Raw genomic sequence first — 21,380 nt, forward strand, 5'->3', positions numbered from 1 at the left:
TGGTATTTATTTCAAATTAAGCGTCTTTTAGTCCAATGTTAAGGTTTGATTGGGTTCGCTGTTACCAATAGTAGGCGATTACTTAAACTGAGTCAATAAATATCAACCAAATAATGGCCCGAATCCTTAATATCTACTTTTAATATCTTAAATATTTATTTACATTATTCTTAAAACCTATTTACAATACTTTAAAAAATAAATAATAAATCAATTTAATTAGAGATAGTCTCTCAAAACAACTGTCTCTCATAAGAATTTCTGATTAATTAATTTTAGAGATGAGATTGAGCTTTGCGCTCTTAATGTTTTCATAGCCTATATGGTGGTTTTAGTGAAAAATACTTGATAAACTAACCTAAGTGCATGTGTTGGTTTGGCCGCCTTTTGAAAATTGAGGTACGAAAAGTACATGGCCTTAAACTCGCTAGTTAGGGCTTGTGTAGTTTACTTCCTCCATTTCATAAACATTAAAAAATATAATGTTATTTATTTTTTGATTTTAATTTATAATTAATTTTTAATTTATAAAACATAATTAAGTGTGATTTTATATGATTCATCTTATTGCAAAAATTATTAATATTAAAGTTTTATAATTTTTTATTATAAATTAAAAATATTAAAGTTTAAATTAATATATTATATTATATGTAAAAGCAAATATTAGACGTATTTTAGAATTATTTTAGGAGTCTCAATCAAACATTAGTAAATTTAAAAATAATTTTACTCAAAACAGTTATTGCCTCTCTGTATCAATTCAAATCAAAAGACAGTGAGGCATACATATTTTTCCTTGTCTTACCCATTGTTGTCTTTTCCTATCGGTATTTGTAACCTTTAATGGTTAATGCTATGGTTGTAAAAATAAAATCGTATAATTTTATAATTTTAATTGCATTAGGGTTAAAATCGTTAGTAGGTAAAACTATAAGCATTATCATTAGCATTGGTAAAATTGGGTAAATAGTTCACCATTAAAATATTGAAAACATTGAACCACTAAAAACATTAGCAAACAGTTACAACTTACAATTGCGTTTTGTGAATAGTTCTCTATTAAATTAAAGCATTGATTAGAAAAAGGAAATTATTACCAATTGCAAAACTATTAATATTATATGATTGATTTGCAAATAGTTTACCACTAAATTTTTTATCAACAAACCTAATTAAAATATGCAAATTTTTAATAGAAAAGGAAAGATGATTGAATAGAATAGGAAATTAAAAATAGTTGTATCTTTCTAATACTCGAAATTTGAAAAATACCTTTAGGATTTAGAAAAGACAAGTAGAGATTGACCTAATAGAGAGGGAGAAAGATGAATCAGTAAGAACGTAGCGGAATCTATCATTCAATGAATTTCAATATCAAAATCCATCTTCATTCCAAAACTTTACATCATTTTCATCTTCAAAATCATCAAAAATTGCTAAACATAAACAATCTCAAAAACAATGTAAAATTAAGCACAACTTCAAACTGAGAATGAAAACTTGGGGTTTCAAGTTGCAGATCGGCATCTATATATAGCGGTATGTCGCAAATAAACCCTAGGGTATGGTCTTCGGCCTTAGCCCTTAGTTATAAATTATGGGCCTGTAAAACCCAATCATTCGGACGCAACGTTTGATGGTAAACGCTGCGTTTCAAATATACCTGGCCTCTGAGTTTTACTTTTTGCACGGAATGAAGTTCTAATTTGAGAATCGGGTTTTATAGTATATTGTTTTACAACGTTTCTTGTAAGCAAAAAAAGTAAATGTTGAGAAAATTGTTTTTCTTGATTTTTTTTTATTGACAATGTACGTTAAATGTATGTAAGAATAAACTTTTATATGTTGCGCTAACTATACGTTGGCCCAATAATATACCCTAAATACAATGTTAATCCTAACGCTTCTTTTAAGTTGGAGTATAAAGGTCACACATGTTCAACTTGCAAAGAATAAATTGAAACTAATTATGGCCTAGGACCTTAGTGAAAATATCAACTAGTTGCATTGTAGTAAGAACATGAGAAAGACTTATAAGACCTATTTGAATGGCATCATGAACAAAGTGATAATCAACTTCTATATGTTTAGTACGCTGGTGAAAAATCGGGTTATGAGCAAGATACAAAACAGATTGACTATCTCAATATAACTTCATGGCTTTTAATGATGTACCTCTAAGCTTAGAAGCAAACCTTTCAATCATTTAAGTTCACATGTGAAAATCTAGACGCAGTGACTTGTTTCTCTGTTTTCCAATATATAGGTCGTTGCCCAAGAAAGACTAACAACCTTGTTATGGAACGACCGATAAGAGGACATGTAGCCCAATTCGAATCACACCAACCAGACAAAGACAAGTCATAAACAGAGCGAAGAATAATACGTTGATCAAGACAACCTTTATGGCCCGTTTGGTTGGTGATATTAAATGGTAGTAATGAGAATCATTTATAGTGTAAAATTTCATCAAAAGTTTCATATCATTCCCATGATAAAAAAACTTTGATCACAAAAAAGTTTTTTTGTTTACAAATTTTCATTACCACCTAATACCACATCTCCCAATGGTCATGTATTAGAATGAATTTTATGAAGAAAATGAGATGATTGAAGTTGGACAAGCATGTCTATCAAAGTAGCCAAGAGATTTTCAACCAAAATTACACTAATTTTTATTCCTATTACCGTTGTTTATTACCACCTACCAAACAGGTCGTTAAGGTATTGAACAACACGAATAGCAACGTCCCAATGTTCTTTTTGAGGAGCATGGAGAAATTGTGACAACAAATGCACTGAATATGCCAAGTTAGGTCGCGTGAACAACAAATAAATTAAACGCCAACCAACTGACGATAGTACTCAACATCTCCCAGAAGCGGGCTATTTTAGCTAGTCTACGTTTAGGCTCGACGAGAAAAAGCACCAGTTTAGAACTAAGATTACCAAATTTCAACATAATGTCCAAAGTGTATTTGCGTTGACACTGAAAAATACCCTTTGGATTTCTAGCTAATCTATGCCTAGAAAATACCTTAATACCCCAAGATCTTTCATATAAAAACATGAACACAAATATTTTTTTTAAATCAAGAAGAGTTGTGGAATTGTTACCAGAAAGAATCAAATCATTCATATACATAAGAACATTCAACTGAATTGCATCCTTTGATATGTGAAAAGAGAATAGTCAGATTACTGAAAAAATCCATAATGTCGAAGAGAATTAGCTATCTTGGCCAACCAACACCGGGGTGCTTGTTTGAGATCATAAAGAGATTTTTGTAGACGACAAACCTTACCAGAGTGACCACCCTCAAACCCTGGGGGCAACCACATATATACCTCTTCATATAAATCACCATGTAAGAAGGCGTTATGAACATCTATTTGGTGCAACTCTCAATTTTAGCAGCATCAATGGAAAGAAATGCTCGAATCGTGGTCATCTTGGCCACTAGCTCAAAAGTCAGTGTAGTCAATTCCAACAATTTGATGGTCACTAAAAACGACTAACCGAGCTTTGAGATGTTTAGCACTACCATCTAAATTATACTTGATTTTGTAAAGCCATTGACTTCCAAAAGCCTTTTTACCAGGAGTACGAGTAGTAATACACTAAGTACCATTATCTTCTAAAGTATTTATCTCGTTCCTCATAGTACCTTGCACCCTGCATCCTTCATGGCTTTCTTTGAATGATCGTGTTTCAGAGTTTGCAGGCACAACTGCAAAAAAATTATATGACCCACGGAAAAACGATCACAATTAACAATTAACATTCAAAATGTGACGATGTTTACGCTCAACCATTTCATTTTGTTGGGGTGTGTCTACACATGAAGTTTGAAATAAAATAGCATTGTGCTAAAAAAACTCATGCATACAATTGAACTCAATAATCCTATCACTATGAACCACTTTAAATTTGGCATCAAATTACTTCTCAATCATAGATAAGAAAGAACAAAACATTTTAGAAACTTCAATTTTATCATAAAGAAGAAACACCCAAACAGCTCTAAAGTAATCATCAACCAAAGAGAGAAAATATGAGGCACCACATAAAGAGGGAGTATGATATTTTCCCCACAAGTCACAATGTATAATCTCAAATCGAGAACTAGCTCTACTTTCACTCGGAGAAAAAGCAATTTGAGAATGTTTGGCTTGATGACATACTTCACAAGCTTTATTTTCATTATTATCATATCTAATACTAGAAAAAGGGAGATATCGAACTAATTTATCTAAAGGATACCCGAGCCACAAATTATAATAAGAACCACCAGTAGGGATGCAAACGGGGCGGGGCGGGGCGGGTATTGGCGTTACCATCCCCATCCCTATCTGGTAAATCAATCCCCATCCCCGCGGCGGGTATAATTTTTTTCCCCGTCCCCGCCCCGATGGGTTTGTACCTAATACCATCCCCATCCCCATCCCCATCTGAGTATCCATCCCCGTCTAATACCCATTTTACCCGCCCCACCACCCGTCAAATCCCCGCTTAATACTCATCTGTGTCACATATTTATTTTCAAATCCCCGTCTAATCATCACTTAATATCTCCTACCTCTACACAACTCGTAATGAATATAAACAAATTTTATTGAGAAAAAAGGATAAAAAATAGAAAAAACATAATTATAAATCTTACTCTAAAAAACATGATCTTAGACCTTATGAAGTAGTATTCATGGCTGAATCACATTATGTTTTTATTAACACTCATTAATTCAACTAAATGAACCGCTAATAATATCAGAATAATGAAATATTATTAACGAAACCAGAGATCCGATCAAATTACAAAACAAACATTTTACCAAAAACCTTGTAAGCAAATGAAGCATCATGAAAATATGAAATTAATAACAATATAATCACCCACAATACATAAATTTATATCCAAACTTAATTATAGGTGTAAAATAATTCAAGGTTTTCAGAAATTTGAAAAATAATTTAGGGTATTCCAATTCTCAAAATTTGTACATTTCGTGAGGCGGGGATGGGGCGGGGATGGGGCGGGTATCACCCAGTCCAATTAGAGTATTCAAATGTAGGTCTTGAATATCACACATTGTATCAGTAAAAGTGACAAAACACTTAATATCAACAATAAGCTGTAAAAGAGATCAAATTGCAATTTAAATAGGGCACATAATACACATTGCGAAGAACAATATTGGTGCACAATTTCACCTCACCCCCTACACTAAAAGTAACTTGTTTACCATCCAAAATACTAATTGGACAATGATTTATATCTCGAGTGTGAACTAGTATGTCACAATTTCCAACGACATGATGAGAAGCACTAGAATCAATAAGCCAAGAGATAGAAAGATCACCGCTTAAATGGTTAACATAATGTGGTACTGAAGAAGTACCAAGAAGATCATAAAAACATTGCTATTGAGCAAAGTGAGACCTAGAATATCAATAGAATATAACAAGGGGGCTGCTATCTCATTGTTAGAGCCCATTCAATTACTACCGTCATGTGACCTCTTAAATTTCAACAAATTTGGCAAACCATGCTTTGCCCAACAATTATCCACATTATGTCTATGACGGTTGTAATAATTACAATATAAATGGAAAATTTCTTGGTTGAGTACTGTTAGCCATGTGAATAGATAAAAGTACGAAAAAGCAATAATAATGAAATAGAGAATGTTATATGATATATGACAATTGAAATTATGAAGAATATAAACCAAGAAATTAGCTTGGTCCTTACTGGTAATTTATCCAAAGAAAGACGGAAATCAAAGTTAAAATAATAATAGCAATAGTAGTTTATCAAAGTAAGAAGTAAATTAAAGTAATTGAAAAACCTATAACCACCGACATAGCAGTAGTATTATTAGATTTCCAAACCCATTACTTGATTTTCATTAAACCAAAATATTATTGCCGGCTGAAATCAATGGAAGAAAGGTATGTAACCTAAGCGGCAAAATTTTGAAATAGGGTAGAAAGAAGATTAATTTTGCTCTGATACCATGTTGAGAAAATTGTTTCTCTTGATTTCCTTATTGACAATGTAGGTTGAATGTATACAAGAATAAACTCTATGTGTTGGGCTAACTATACAATCATAACAGTTACTCCCTTCATTCTTCAAAAAAGTTTTCATTTGCCATTTTGTGGTATTTTATTTGTTATTCTTATAAAAAATTTTTCTATTTATATATCCACTATTAAAAATAACTTTGTTAATTCTCATTTTAATATTTAAATAATGTTTATGGTCCTTACATATCTTCTACTAACTTTATTTTAACATTTTTATATTTTTTATGGTCCCTACATATTTCTCACTAACTTTATAAAATAATTTTTTATTAGTTGTGTTCTTCATATTTTTTCCTTATCTTTCTTTAATAGTTTTTTTTAATGTCTATGATACTCACTTTTTCTCAATCAAATTTATTATTCAATAAAATAATATATCCACTATCAAAAAGGTTTTATTTTTTAAAATTCATGAGAATATACATTGTAAGAACTTCATTAAGGAGCGAATAGAGTTTGTTATTAATTTAGAGAGATTGTTTCATATTTTTAGTCGTGAAATAGATTTTGCGGTTGTCTCATGATATATAGATAGATAGATAGATATATTGTGGTTGGCCTCTAACAAATCCGAATTTGTTTACAAATTTACGTTTAAGTGAAGTATCATATATCATACAATCTAATAAAAAATTGTAAAATTCCGCATGACATTCTCATAACGATTTACGATAATTATTATCTAAATTAGTATCAACTTATTCCTTAATATATGAGTATTTGCTAATTAAAGTTAGTATCACAATTAAATATGTTCTTTTAAATTTTCTTAAAATGTTATATTTTTAAAATGTACATAAAATTTCCAATTAAATTTTTTTTTTTTTACTTTTTTATGTTGAAGTATTTGCTAATTAATAGATTTTTTCATAAAAATTTGTGATTTTTGAAATATTTAACCCATGTGTGATTTTATAAAACGCATCTTTCGGTGAAATCGTTTAAAATTTAAGTGTAATTAAAAAAAAAGGGAATTATAGCGATTTACAAAGAGTATTATTAAACGAATGACAAGGGTATTTTCTCTCTGTTTGACTCTTTTAAATCAAAAATTTCTAATCAATAACCGTGATTTGTAAATCATTATAAAAAGACAAAAAAATAATATTAAAATAAATAAAATCAAAAAAATAAATTTAAAAAAATAATTTTCACATCACATCTTATCGTGATTTATTAACCTCACAGATAACCGTTATTTAATAAGACTTTTCCGTTCAAAAATTCTAAATCTCTGTCTATATGAGTAATTCTCTTTATCTATATGAGTAATACTTGTCTCTGTCCGTCCCTATTCATCTGCGTTTCTTCTTCTTCCCCAATTTCCCATCAAACTCTATTAGGGTTCTTGATCAAGACGATAAATTCAATTATCTTACAATTTGTGTCTACCTGCTCCTCATCTTTGTTGTTCAGCCTCAGACTTCACATTTACTCATTTTTTCCTTGTTTTATTGTTTACGAATCCGAAATTCACTCCACGCCTCAAGCTCAGAGTTATCTGTATAATTGCTTTATTTTCTCTTTAATCTCAAGTTCTCTTTTTTCTTGATCTTTCTCTTGCGGACGGCTGCATTGTTTTGCTCGTTTTCAATTATTTCTGCAAGGTTAGTTGTTTAGTCAATTGCATTCATTCATATAATTCCAATTATTTCTAAATTTTGTAGTGATTACTTATTGTGTACAGTTTGAAACTTTGTTTCTACTGTAATTGTTCTGGGTCTATATTTGATTTGGTTTTGCATTGTTATATTTAATTGATATTTAATCTAAGGAACAAACTTCGAAGTGATTGAATGAATTAATCCCGAAAATTTTCAAATTAGAGTAACCTTATGAGTCAAAATAAGCATGCTACATCCAACTAAATAGAAAAAACAGAAAGCCATTGAATTTTAATATCCATAATTAGAGGTGTTCAAGTTTGTCAAAATTAAAAAAAACCCAAATATGATCCAAACTGAAAGCCAGCCCGAACATAAAATGAAATACTATTACATACCAACTTAGTACACTATACCAAAAAAATGACCCAGAACCAATCCAATGACCTGAATGATTACCGTTATATTTAAGCTTGCCACTCATGGCATAAACATTGGAAGTCCAATTTGTTTATTCAGCTATTTCAGCAGCTAAATACATGCTTTACCTATATATTTAATCACTTACAAGCTTAAAAACTGATCACCATTTTTAAGTGTTCTAATCACTTGTTTGTGCGTGTGTGTGAATTTGTGTTTTTTGGATTGTAGATTATAAAGACATGCCTTTGTCAAAACAGTATCGGTGCATACACTCAGCTAGTTGTGCGTGTATTAAAGGGCATCTACCTGAAGATGTGATTCTTCTTGTTTTTGAACGGCTTAATTGGAACCCTAAGTTGATTGCATCCTTCTCTTGTGCTTGTAAATGGTTTGATGATTTTGCAAAGAGAGTATTGTGGAAAGAGTTTTGTAAGACTAGAGCTCCCAAGATGATGCTTGATCTGCAATCTTCTGGTAGCCATAGCGTTGATGGGAGTTGGAGGGCGCTTGGAAAATTGCTTGTATACTGTTCAGGGTGTACCAAAGGTGGCTTATTTAATAACGTTAATATTCCTGGTCATTTTGTATACAGAACTCGGTTCTCTAGAACTTCAGGAAAGAGTTTTCTTTTGCCACAGTGCAGATCAGATGTTTTATATGTCTCGGATCCTTGCGAACATCTAGACCAGGGGGAAGATGGGGACATTGGATTTTTTAGGGGCATGTTTAAGTCCTTTTCTATGTCAAAAGTTCGTAAGTTGCTGATCAAAAGAGGTGCCCAACTTCACTCAACAGAGTTGTGTCCTTATTGTAAAGCAAAACTATGGAGTATGCAGGCAGCAAAAATGATCCCCCAAAGTGCTAGTTGTAGATTAGGAGCTTATGAAGATTGCATCGAATATTTTGTTTGCCTCAATGGTCACATGATTGGAATCTGCACTTTATTGCCCTTGTCTGAATCCGAGGAAGCATCTGAATTCGAGTAATGTTCAACTGAGTTACAGGTACTGTTTGCTTTAAATGCAGCAATACTTGGTAGTTCTTTGTGCTACTGTATATTGCCCAAAATTCTTTTGTCAATGTCAATCTCTAATTTTGGTTAAACCCCAAGCATGTCGGTATGGTAGGGAAAGGGAAGTTTATTGAATATATGGGAATAGGATTAACAAGAACTATGACTGAATGAGAACTGCTGAATTCAATGAAAATGCACATAATGAAAGGACCTTGTGTTGAAGTGAAGATGTATAAGGTTATGTGTGCTTCTTACAGACTTCTAAGCATATACCTATATGCAGTACAAGAAAAAAGGCAAGCTGAATAATCTAGATGTAGGTTGTATGAATCCTACTTACTGCTGTGGTTGTTGCTCTTTCAATTGCTTTGTTGATTTGCTTTTCTCTCCCCTTCTCTTAGCAATTAGAGTACTTGGATTGTATACAAGGTTTTGTTCCGTTCTAGCCTTATTTATCTGTTGGGCGACAGGCCGACAATGTCTTATTCCAAGGAAATTCTCTTTTGGTGTCATCTTACCTCTTTTGTAAGATGCTGCTTTCTATCCTTTGCTAGAACTTTGTTGTCAATGTTGTGAATAGATTTCTAGACTATAAGATGAATTGAATATAGTGATCTGGTCTTGGTCTGGTCTTAAAGACTTTAAACACTTTGCTTGCAGGCAAGCAGACATTGTACTTGTACTAAATTCGTTTGAGACTTAAAGAGAGCTTGATTCTAGCTTGTGCGGGGTCTCTAAACATGCCAAGGGAAAAAAAAATGCTATTCGACATCTAGAAACATACCTGCCGAGGTTATATAGGCAGTCGCCATAGGAAGCTCAGCTGGTCCTGTATATTGGGTGAGTGGTCTATTTTAAGTGAATAAAAGAGAAGCCTTGTTTAAAAATGTTTGTACATTGCAATTCCATTATGTATATCAAATGCAGATCTTATGTAGCTATCTACGAAACGAAATGTTTGATAATAGTTCAGGCGATTTTCATGGAATGTAAATGAGCTTTCGTTGTAGGCTTTTTTGGTGGTTGTACTACATTCAGCTCGTGTGATGCTCGCAAGACTAATCATACCCTTATTGCGTGTAAGCTATTCGATATCGGAGAGCAAATACACTCAAAAAGTGTGGGATTTTGCTACGTAACTCGGTAATGCACAGATTGAGTCATAGATTAAGAGTATGTAAAATTAATAAATTAGTTTAAAGTTTGTTCTTGAGACAGTTGTAGAAGTCCTAGTTTAATCACAATTCACAAGTCACGACTATTTGTCAAACATAAACTTAATTTTTATATAAATACAAACCTAGAAGTTGGGAGTTATAGAATAAGATACTTTCTAAAGTTGAGATATTTATATGAAATACAAATTTAAGATTTTTATAATTAGTTGAGATATTTATATAAAATTATAAATTTAAGATTTTTATGATCAAAGCCCTTCAAGTTGGGACTTGGGAGTTTAAAAATCAATTTTTTTTAAAAAAAGATGATATAGGGCAAAGAGAGATTAATGGTGCCAAATATAGTTTTATTAATTAGGAATTTGGGATTAGCTTTTGGTTTAGACTAAATTAATTTTTAATATTTTTTTTTTAAAGTTTTGAATATTTTTAATCATAGCTTGAGAATTCAAAATGGGAAAAATAAAGTTGAAAATTGTTATCATCACCAATATTTCAAAACTATTCTACATTATCGAAAATGAATACAAAATATAAGGGAGTGAGCTACCAAAAAAAACTTGAGTCATATTTGTTTGAAATGATAACAATCGATGAATACATTACAATGTGTTCTTTCCTCATTATCGCAAAAACATCATTGGCATACCTCAAAATACTCTCAAACCTAGTCAAACATACTCAACCACACTCAAAAATGCCCAAATATACTTTAGTATGCAACAACATGCTCAAAACATTTGCATATATCCAACATGTTCAATAGAATCCAACAACATACTAGAAAAGAACCCAATAAATTATTCAAATAGTTTAATAAATTTTTTAAATTTTACGCATGCACATAAATTTTGGGTTATATTTATGTGGAAGGAAAAACAATAATAATGTGGACAATAAAATTTATAGTGATATTGATCAATTCATGCTCAAAGTAATATTAATAGCACTAGAAACGTATAAGAAGACATTATATATATTACTACTATATTGTAGTAGCTCACTCTTATGTTTTTTACAACTCACTCTAAAATATTACTCTAGTTTTACTTTACCACTCAAAGATATTATGATGGGATGAGAAAAATACAAGTGATAAGCATCCTTTTTATACTACTAAAAATACTCTAAAATTTAACAAAATTTAGCAAGCATTTAAAGCTTTTACTTATAGCGTATTTAAAAGGGCTGATAAGAGTGAAATTTACCATTTTTTTTTGGTAAACTTTTTACTAATATAAGCATGATAAAAGAGAAGATGATTGATATTTGATGCACTTCTTTAACAATTCAAACATACTCTAACTCAATTACGTTAATAAACCTTCAACACTTACTTAATAATAAAAAATAATTAAATATAGATAAATTAATAAATAAAAGGCAAAATGTTAAAAAACTACCTAACATAAACCCAACTTTGCAAATAACTACCTTAAATAAAAAAATTTGCAAAAAACTACCTTACATAATCCATTTTTTTGCAAAAGAGTACCTTGTAACGGAATTTGGCGTTTGACCGGCATTTTTAACCGTTGACCATCACGTGCCTTGCACGTGGTCCCTTTATTAACCTAAAATCGTCTTCTTTTCAATTCAGAGCATTCGAAGTACTGCTTTCATTCCTTCTTCTTCGCAGCGAAGAACCCTAAATCTTCTTCGTTTCAATTCACAGCTTTCTTTCATTTAATTCGCAGCGAAGAACCCTAAATCTCTAATTCATTCAAAGATCATCGTTTTCTTCCAATTAATCAGCTATGTCTTCTTGTTCTTCAAGCGAAAATTCTTCAATTGAAAAATGTGGGTGTGGAGTTCCCTTTGCAAGGAGGGTTTCATGGACCAAGGAAAATCCTGGAAGAAGGTTTAATACTTGCGTTTTTTATGATCTTGATACAAAATCGAGGGGTTGCAAAAAGTTTAAATGGGTTGATGAACCTGAAATGGCTGTTTGGCAAAGAAAACTCACTAACAAGCTTGTGGAGGAAAAGCGACAATTGGCAACCGAAATCAAGATTTTGACATCAAGGATATCTTGCTTGGAACATGAAAAGGAACAAGCTTTTTCAGAAATTAAAATGATTAAGAAGAAATGGATGAATGAGAGGGAGCATGGAAATCATATTAAAAGCTTTGTATTAGGGTTTTTGTTTTGTTTTCTGTTGGTGTTTCTTGTAAAAATCAAGATTTCTGTTGGTGTTTTGTAACATTGATTTGGATATTGTAACATGATGATGATGAATGAATTAACTTTTTAGTCAAGGCTGTGCTGTGCTGTGTTTTTCTGTTGGTGTTTTTTGTTCTGTGCTGTGCCAATTGTTGTTGTTGGTCTTGATTTGGATATTAGCGTAATTGTTGGTGTTTTCTGTGCTGTGCTGTGTATTAGTCAAGGATGCACAACCTGATTCAAACACATGATCAGTTCATTACTGATTCAAACACATTGCTGCACAACCTGAAATGGCTGATTTTAGTTCAATTACTGATTAGTCAAGGCTCACTTTTGCTCCACATGATCAGTTCATTACTGATTCAAACACATTGCTGCACAACACAATTAATGATTTGCTGCATACTGATTCAATTTGTTGATTCAAACACATTACTGATTCAAACACATTTGCTGCACATATTCAACTTCAGTAGGTATTGATTCAAACACACAGTACAACTGATTCCAATAATGATTTGATTACATCTAGTTCAAGAACTTAGTTCAAACAGGGTACATATTCTGTGGTTGCTGTGCATAATAAACTTCAGCTCAATTGCTGTGCTGTGCTGTGTATTAGTCAAGGCTCAATTGCATTGAACACTAAAATTATGAACATTGAACACTAAAATTATGTGCTGTGTACATATTCTGTTGGTGATGTGTTTGATGATCAGTTCAAAATCAACATTGAACACTAAAATGAATGAATTAATACATGCTGCATACTTATGAACATTGAATTGTTTTGCTGAACATTGAACATACTCAGGAACTTAGGACCATTGCTGCACATGATCAGTTCGAAGGATCCTGATACAACTGATCAGTTCAATTCTGAATGATCAGTACAACAATGATCAGTACAATTAATTCAACATAGTACAATTAACTAAATTCAACATAGTACAATTATGATCAGTATTTGCTGTGTGTTTGCTGATGAACTGATGAACTGATGTGTTTGATGATCAGTTCAACATTGAACACTAAACATGCTGCATTAATACATGGCTCACTTGCATACTTATGAACACTAAACATGGCTCTCTTGCATACATGCTGCATACTAAACATTGAACACTAAACGTTGCTGCATTAATACATTGATCAGTTCAAATCAAACACATTGATCAGTTCATGAATAACACATTACTGATTTGATTCAAAAACAGAAACTGATAGTACACATTGCTGCACATTACTGATCAGTTCAAACAGCAGCACATCTACTTCATTTAAATCGACAATTTCAGTTCAATTGCTGATTTGCTGATTTGCTGATTTGCTGATAGTACAGAAACATTGCTGCACATGATCAGTTCAAACACAGAAACATTGCATACTGATTCAATTTGCTGATTCAAACTTTTGATACATCAACACAATTCAAACACATTTGCACCACATGATCAGTACATTCTGAATGAATCAACTTAAGTATTCAAATACAGGGTACAGCAACATTACATTCTTAGTTCAACATTCATTTGCTAAAATACAATTAACTAAATTCAACATTACAGGGTACAGCAACTTAATTCAACATAGTACAAATCTATATTTGACTAGTTTGATCCATTACACATGAAGTAGATGCATTTAACTGCGTTTGTTGTTGACCACTGAAGCTAGGCACATCATTCGTTGTAGATTGTTGAGTAGAAGAGGTTCCCATTTTAGGACTTCCACCTTTTGACTGGGTCTTTGTTGGTGGTGGTTTCGGTGGATTCTTGCAGCCCTTTTTGTAGTGACCTAGGTCACCGCAATTACCACATCTCCGTTGCTTGAATTCTTTAACTTTGGATACATCACTCTTACCTCCTTTACCTTCACCAACTTCCTTCTTTCTCTTCCTCTTGTTAGGCCTTCCAGGCATCTTTCGATATGGTGGAGGAAGTGGTTTGGCTAAAGTGGTTGTTGGCCACATTTTGTGTCCTGGCATACCATAAAACTTTGGACTATACGTTTTTCGATACGTTTCTACGAGATACGCCTCGTGGACAAAGTCTTTGGCATCTAATTTTCTAAGCACAATACAAGCAACGACATGTTTGCAAGGAATCCCTATAACGTCCCAACTTCCACAATGGCAAGTTCTATTGGCCAAGTTTACAACGTAACAGTCTTCAATATCATCCACCTCAAACTCATACACATCCACTGGGATTACCCTTAAACCATATATTTCTTTTGCATTTTTTTCAATAATTTTAGTGATAGCTGGCATCAACTCACCTTGAAAGTTACTCAACCCTTCCCTTTTGGCTGCGCTTCGTTGCATTACATATCTCCTAATCCACTCCATTAGAGAAATTATAGGCTTCGCCCTTGCTTCTACTAACACATTGTTGAATGCCTCACAAATATTGTTCAATAACATCCCAGACTTACTCCTACTACAAAAAGCATGCCTAGCCCAATGTTTTGCAGGAATAGCAGCTAGATATGCATATGCGTCAATAGAAATATTCTTTATTACATTCATTTCTCTATCAAAATGATTCTGTAACGTAAATTGTTACTAATTAGTTTGACATTACATTCATTTCTGTATCTAAATGATTCTATAAACATAAATGATTCCATACCTTGTTGTAGGCTCTGGCTGCACTCCAAAAGTGTTGTTTGAACAACTCTCCAGGGAACTTGATCTTGAAGTTCGCCCATATATGTCTACAGCAGAACCTAATTTCACATTCAGGAACCACTGAGTTCAAAGCTTCAACCAAACCCTGCATTTTACACAAGTTTTTTTAGGGTTATAACATTAGTTACATTTGAAACAAGAAACGTATTAACAAGAAATTACCTTTTGCCTATCGCTCATGAAGGTGAAAGCTTCACCTTCTGCTTGAACCCAACTACTCGATGCAGTTACCGACCTAAGGTCTTCCACCAGAAGATTTAGAAACCAAATCCATGTTTCTACATTTTCAGTTTCAACCACTGCCCATGCAATGGGAAAGATATTATTGTTCCCATCTTTACCAACAGCAGTCAACAAAACCCCAGGGAATTTTCCCTTCAGATGTGCCCCATCAACACCTATAATAGGCCTACAGCCAGCTACAAACCCCTCCTTACACGCTGTCAAGCATATATACATCCTTTGGAACAAAGGTGGGTGTGTGTCTATTCCAATGCATTTAACGATTGCTGTGCTTCCTGGATTAAACGTCCTTATTGCTTCCGCATAATCCCAAACCCTGCTATACTCTTCACTAGCATCACCATATAGCATTTTCATTGCAATTCTTTTAGCCATGTAACACTTAGAATACTTCACTTCACAACCTAACTCTCTATTAACCCGTTTCTTAAATGCCTTTAATTCCCAAGTTGGATTGTCCCTCCAATCATCTATGTATTTCTCAGCTAAATACAAAGCAGTGACTTTCTTATTTTGGTGTTGGTGACCACATGTGTGGTTTGGAAAATAACTCCTTATTTGAACTGTCTCCTCATCTTTCAATTTCACGGCATGAACCTTAAAATAACACTTCTTCTCCTTCCCACAAACACAGTTCACAATTCTACCTTTCAATTTCATGCAATCGCATCTGTTGTAGCAATACACACTGATCCTATTTGTACCATTATGCAGGTAATAATAATTGTAACCACATTCAATAGCATGGTACCTTAGTGCTTTTCTAAACACATATGTCGAAGGAAACTTAAGGCCTAAAGACAAATTAATCTTACCCTTGAAATCAACCTCAGGGTTGAATGTAGGATAGCTGCATATACCTTCCTCATCATCATTCAAGGCACTCAAATCATAATCATCAGACTGCGGTTCATCATCATTAAAGTACATGTCTGTGTTGTTTTGCTCATCAACCTCCTTATCTAATATCAACCTAATTTCCTCATCATCTATAAACACATCATCAAGACCATAAACTACATTTTCCGCAAACAAATCAGAATCATCCTCATATTCATCTTCATTAACACATGTATAATCATCATCACTACTACTATCCTCAACCTCATCAGCATTACCATCTACATTTGCTAAAACCAACTCAGAACTTTCAATCAAGACATCATCTACCCTTACATTACCCACCTCAGTTGACAACTCACACTGCTTCTTTTTCGAATCAATGGCTTTTTTACGGATTGTCAATTTCTTCATCTTAGCTAATTCTTACGGATTGATATAGCTAATTTTAAGAACCCTAATACAGTATTCAGATACAACAACAATCAAATTACAAATTAAAAGATATGAAACAACAATTTCAAATACAAAAAACGCAGCAGGAGGAAGCAAATCTGAAAACGAACTAAGATGCAACAAAGAAGAACAAAACCATAATTAATTAGTAGTACATACCGGATTTGCTTAGAAATTCCAATGAACTTGATCTTACGAGCTGGATGGGACCGAAATGAGAAGGTGAAAGCTTCAGGAAGAATGGCTGGGAGATAGCAGAATTGAGTGCTGCGAATTTGGGAGAAAGGAGAATTAGGTTAATAAGGGTAACACGTGACTGGCACGTGCTGGTCAACGTCAAAATTACCGGTCAAACGCCTAATTCCGTTACAATGTAGTCTTTTGCAAAATATTGTATTATGTAAGGTAGTTTTTTGCAAAATTTTTTATTTAAGGTAGTTATTTGCAAAGTTGGGTTTATGTTAGATATTTTTTTAACATTTTGCCTAAATAAAATATAAAAAAACTTAAGTTACACAAAATGTGTTATTTAGTGCACTTGCAATGGTCATTTATTAGTCATTACTATAAATTTGTTTACAAAAATTACTATAAATTACTAATGACTAATGAGGGTTGTTTTTTTTGATACTCCAAATTTGTTTACAAAAATTAAGTTCTAAGTTGTGAATAGAGTTTTAGACTGTTTTTCGAAAATCACCAGAGGAATCATCTTTCGATTGATTTTGATATCAAATCTTAAATCCAATATACTTAGAGTTCTAGTTTACATCATCAGAATTAAACCCTAGAATACACTTGCTTGGATTTGGAAAGATTGCTGTTGCTGTTGATGGTTTAATTTTCTGGGTAAATTTTATTGTTTTCGTTCATTTTTAAATGATTATTGACTTATCATTTTCTGTTTTCTCTCTATTCGGTTTTTGTTGCTTCCCTTTGCCACTATCATCTGGAGACTGGAGTCACTATTTCATTTCTCCAAACACAGAAACACTTGATTATGAAAATTATTGTTTTAATGATGCTTTAAATTATTCCTTTTTAAAAATTTTGATATTGTTATTGCCTGTATTTTTGTTTATTATCTATCTTTGTATTCCTCTTTTATGGATTATGATTAGTTTAAAGATAATATTGCCCTATAATAGGTTTTTGGCTTGGCTTTTGGTTACATACAGAAGGCGCTTGATTGATGCTTTTGTAGCAGCCATTATAGTCAGTATTAGTTGTAGAATATGGTCCATTTCAATGAAGATTTTGTAGTGTTGCATGGTAGTTCATCAATGGGTTGTTTGGTACTTGGCAGTGGCAGTGAACAATTTTCAGTAATCTTGACTAGAGAAATAAGGGATGATTGATTACCAAACGACCCATAAGGCCATAAATGTATCCCACCTATGCGGGGTTTTGGGTGTGATTTATGCAATATTACTCCTTATAAGTGATAGCAAAGAGGTTGTTTTTGATTGACCCTTAGTAGCAAATATGTTATGCTACCTTACATGAATAAGAGTGCATATGATTTAATGAGTTATTTTGATATGATCAATTTTATAATGAAACCAAAGAACTGCAAATCTTTAGCCCCATTGAAAACGGACATAGTGCACTAATTTTATCATGTAAAAGTTGATTTTTGTTTTCCTGATGTTGTTTCAGCTATTATATTAGCCTAAGAGACTTTGCACACTTAGTGTGATGGAAGTGTGTTGTTCCGATACTATAGTAGACTTAAGTGTCCCTTGGGCAAACTGATCTGCAATTGGTTTTTGCTAATTCGACAATTTGTAAGGCTTCATCTTGGAGAATTGTCCAAATCTGAACTGTGATGAAAATAGATGATGGAGAATAAAAAGATAGTGTTGCTGGGAGGATGATCTTTTCAATGGCTAAACAATTCATATCAGATTCACTTAAACATTGTAAAACCTTCACACAGCTCCTTCAAATTCATGCCTATGCCACCACTACAGGTATCCTGACTCTGCATCCATGTTTCCTTCTTCCAAACATTCTTGGTAAAATTAGCCGCCTAGCTGGTTCTACACCTATTGTAGCTTCTTCAACTATGGCTACCTATGCAGTTTTTGTCTTCAGCCTTATAAGATCACCTACTACTTTCTGCTACAACACAATGATGCGCATTCATAACCTCTTTTCTGCTCCTGCATCAGCGCTTGTACTATACAAAGATATGCGACGTGCTTCAGTCCCCCCTGATTTTCACACTTACCCTTTTGCCATTAAGGCCTCTTGTATTCTCCGTGCCCCTTCAATCGCTGCTTCCCTACATTCCCTGACCGTGAAGTCTGGCTTCATTTCTGACATTTTTGTTCTCAATTCCATAGTTCATGTCTATGCTATATTAGACCGCCTCAGTGATGCTTGTTTGTTATTTGAGGAAAATGATCATAAAGATACCATATCATATAATACGTTGATTGATGGCTTTGTGAAGGCGGGAAACATTGAACAAGCTCGTCTGCTCTTTGATAAAATGGATAATCGTGATGCTGTTTCATGGGGCACTATGATTTCTGGGTATGCTCAAATGAAGGAATGTCAGGAGGCCATTGATTTCTTCAATTGCTTGCTTCAATCATCAACTGGAATTCATCCCGATAATATTGCCCTTGTTTCTGTTCTGTCTGCCTGTGCTCAACTTGGAGATCTGGAGCAGGGCAGAATAGTTCATGATTATGTAATTCAGAATGGAATTCAAATTGATTCTTACTTATTAACTGCCTTGGTGGACTTATATGCCAAGTGTGGCTGCATTGAGGATGCCGTTTATTTATTTGAATCAAGCTCTAAGAAAAATTTGTTCACATGGAATGCTTTGTTGATGGGGCTTGCTGTACACGGCCAAGGCAAAGCATGCTTGGAGTACTTCTCCAAGATGATAAAGGCTGGAGTTCGACCAGATGGTGTTAGCTTCTTAGCAATTTTGGTTGCTTGCAGCCATGCAGGCCTAGTTTGTGAAGCTCGTAAACATTTTCAAAATATGGAAACTATTTATGGAGTTCGTCAAGAGCTAAAGCACTACGGTTGCATGGCTGATCTATTTGGACGTGCTGGTTTAATTGGAGAAGCATTGGAGATGATAGAAAATATGCCAATTCAAGGTGACATCTATACTTGGGGAGCTTTGCTTGCAGGCTGCAGAAAACATGGGATGGTTGAAGTTGCAGAGGAAGCCGCTAAGCAAATGCAGAAGTTGAATCCTAAAGATGGTGGGCTTTACTCGGTAATGGTTGACATTTATGCTAATGCTTATATGTGGGATGATGTAGTCAAAACACGGAGCTCTATAAAGACTAGAAGGATTAAGAAAAATGCTGCTTGTAGTTGGATTAAATTGAACGGCATTACTCATGAGTTTATAGCTGGTGATGATTTACATCCACAAATGGATGAGATATATATATCATATTGAGTTCTCTTGTAAAGCATCAGTTTAAAGCTTCACAATAGTAAAAACAAAACAATGGCAAAGCGTCATTCCCAAATCCCAACAATGCCAATGCCTTAATCCCCAAAATCCCAAAGCTTTTGCGATAGTAAAAGCTAACATATGTTGGCAACCTTTGGTTGATTATCTTTCCTGTTTTGGTCAATCAAACTTTATGGAACATTTTGACCTTCTCCATCTGACAGATGCAACTGGATAATACTTCAAACTCCAATCGATGCTTTATATATGTGATGCAACATTGGAATATGATGAAGAAAAAGTCATTTTTGAGGGATTGAGGAGATTAACATCAAATAAAATGCAGTAAGCACAGAAGTTCTCTAGACTTTGTTTGGGTTGTCTTGTTTTTGAGTATAAAGGGTTTACCACCATTTTGTCTTCTGCATTCTGCAAGATATGATATTGCTTCTTGAACCATGTGTGCATAGCTCAAGGCTTGAGACATTTCATGACCATGATCAAGTACAAAGTCAAGACAAAGACCAAGCAATGAAGTCAATAGCAACATCAAGTTCTCAAAGCAACCAAGAACCGCAGCAAATAGGGCAAATAAACCAGAAAAACATCCAAGAACCGCAGCAAATAGGACAAACAACCGCAGCAAATAAAGGGTCAATTGCCAGCCAACCATCTGCCTGCCAGCCTACCTTGCACCATCACCTGAGCCTAAACCAGACAAGCCAGGACCTGAGAAACCAAGGAAACAACATCTATGTACATGGACCAAGCCACCAAGGCCCAAGGACCATGCTGATAGTGCACGCAGCTCACTGAGGACCTAGCACAAGGAGGCCCAGTCAGCTGATCAGGCAGCTGATCAGAATGCCTATACCTAGCCTAGTTTCTGTTTCTATTTTTAGCATATGATGTATGGCACGTGATGTAATAGGCAGTTAGAAAACTAGCCGTTGAGCATAGAAACTTATATATAGGATGCTCCTCTTGTACAAACAGAGTTTAGAATTCATTCTTAATAATCAGATTTCATTTTTCACAAAACTGTTCTAAGTGTTGAAATTCCTCCTCCTTCTGTTTCCTTGTGTGTGCATATTGTTTGTTAATCAGCCATTGCAAGAAAGTGTGGAACATTTTCTGATTTTCTAGATTGTGGAACAATCTAGAGTGTAACACTTCCTAGTCATTGAGTGGAACTCAGAGGGAAGAGTGTGAAGTCATTCTAATTGGTGAGTGAA

At 33.6% G+C, this 21,380-nt stretch overlaps 2 protein-coding genes and 1 non-coding gene across 4 annotated transcripts; 2 read left to right on the forward strand and 1 right to left on the reverse strand.

The window, feature by feature from the left end:
* Positions 1–1,326: 1,326 nt before the first annotated feature.
* LOC130801182 (small nucleolar RNA R32/R81/Z41) lies at positions 1,327–1,420 on the reverse strand. Its single transcript, XR_009039527.1, has one exon. It is a non-coding gene; the product is annotated as a small nucleolar RNA R32/R81/Z41 (small nucleolar RNA).
* Positions 1,421–7,351: 5,931 nt separating this feature from the next.
* Positions 7,352–10,145, forward strand: LOC130805176 (EID1-like F-box protein 2). Its single transcript, XM_057669849.1, has 3 exons — positions 7,352–7,701; positions 8,350–9,125; positions 9,797–10,145. Exon 2 carries the CDS (start codon positions 8,361–8,363, stop codon positions 9,105–9,107), a length of 747 nt encoding a protein of 248 aa, XP_057525832.1. The 5' UTR covers positions 7,352–7,701; positions 8,350–8,360; the 3' UTR covers positions 9,108–9,125; positions 9,797–10,145.
* A 7,196-nt stretch (positions 10,146–17,341) lies between these two features.
* Positions 17,342–21,186, forward strand: LOC130805147 (pentatricopeptide repeat-containing protein At5g61800-like). 2 transcript variants are annotated; one of them, XM_057669820.1, is made up of 2 exons: positions 17,342–17,561; positions 18,372–21,186. In XM_057669820.1, the coding sequence occupies exon 2, from the start codon at positions 18,586–18,588 to the stop codon at positions 20,146–20,148; it is 1,563 nt and encodes a 520-aa protein (XP_057525803.1). In that variant the 5' UTR covers positions 17,342–17,561; positions 18,372–18,585; the 3' UTR covers positions 20,149–21,186. The 2 variants fall into 2 exon arrangements, with proteins under 2 accessions (XP_057525803.1, XP_057525795.1); XM_057669812.1 differs by having other exon boundaries at positions 17,353–17,561; positions 17,861–21,186.
* The last annotated feature ends 194 nt before the right edge of the window (positions 21,187–21,380 follow it).

This window comes from Amaranthus tricolor, chromosome 1 (assembly GCF_026212465.1).
Source record: "Amaranthus tricolor cultivar Red isolate AtriRed21 chromosome 1, ASM2621246v1, whole genome shotgun sequence".
NCBI classification, from domain to species: Eukaryota; Viridiplantae; Streptophyta; class Magnoliopsida; order Caryophyllales; family Amaranthaceae; genus Amaranthus; species Amaranthus tricolor.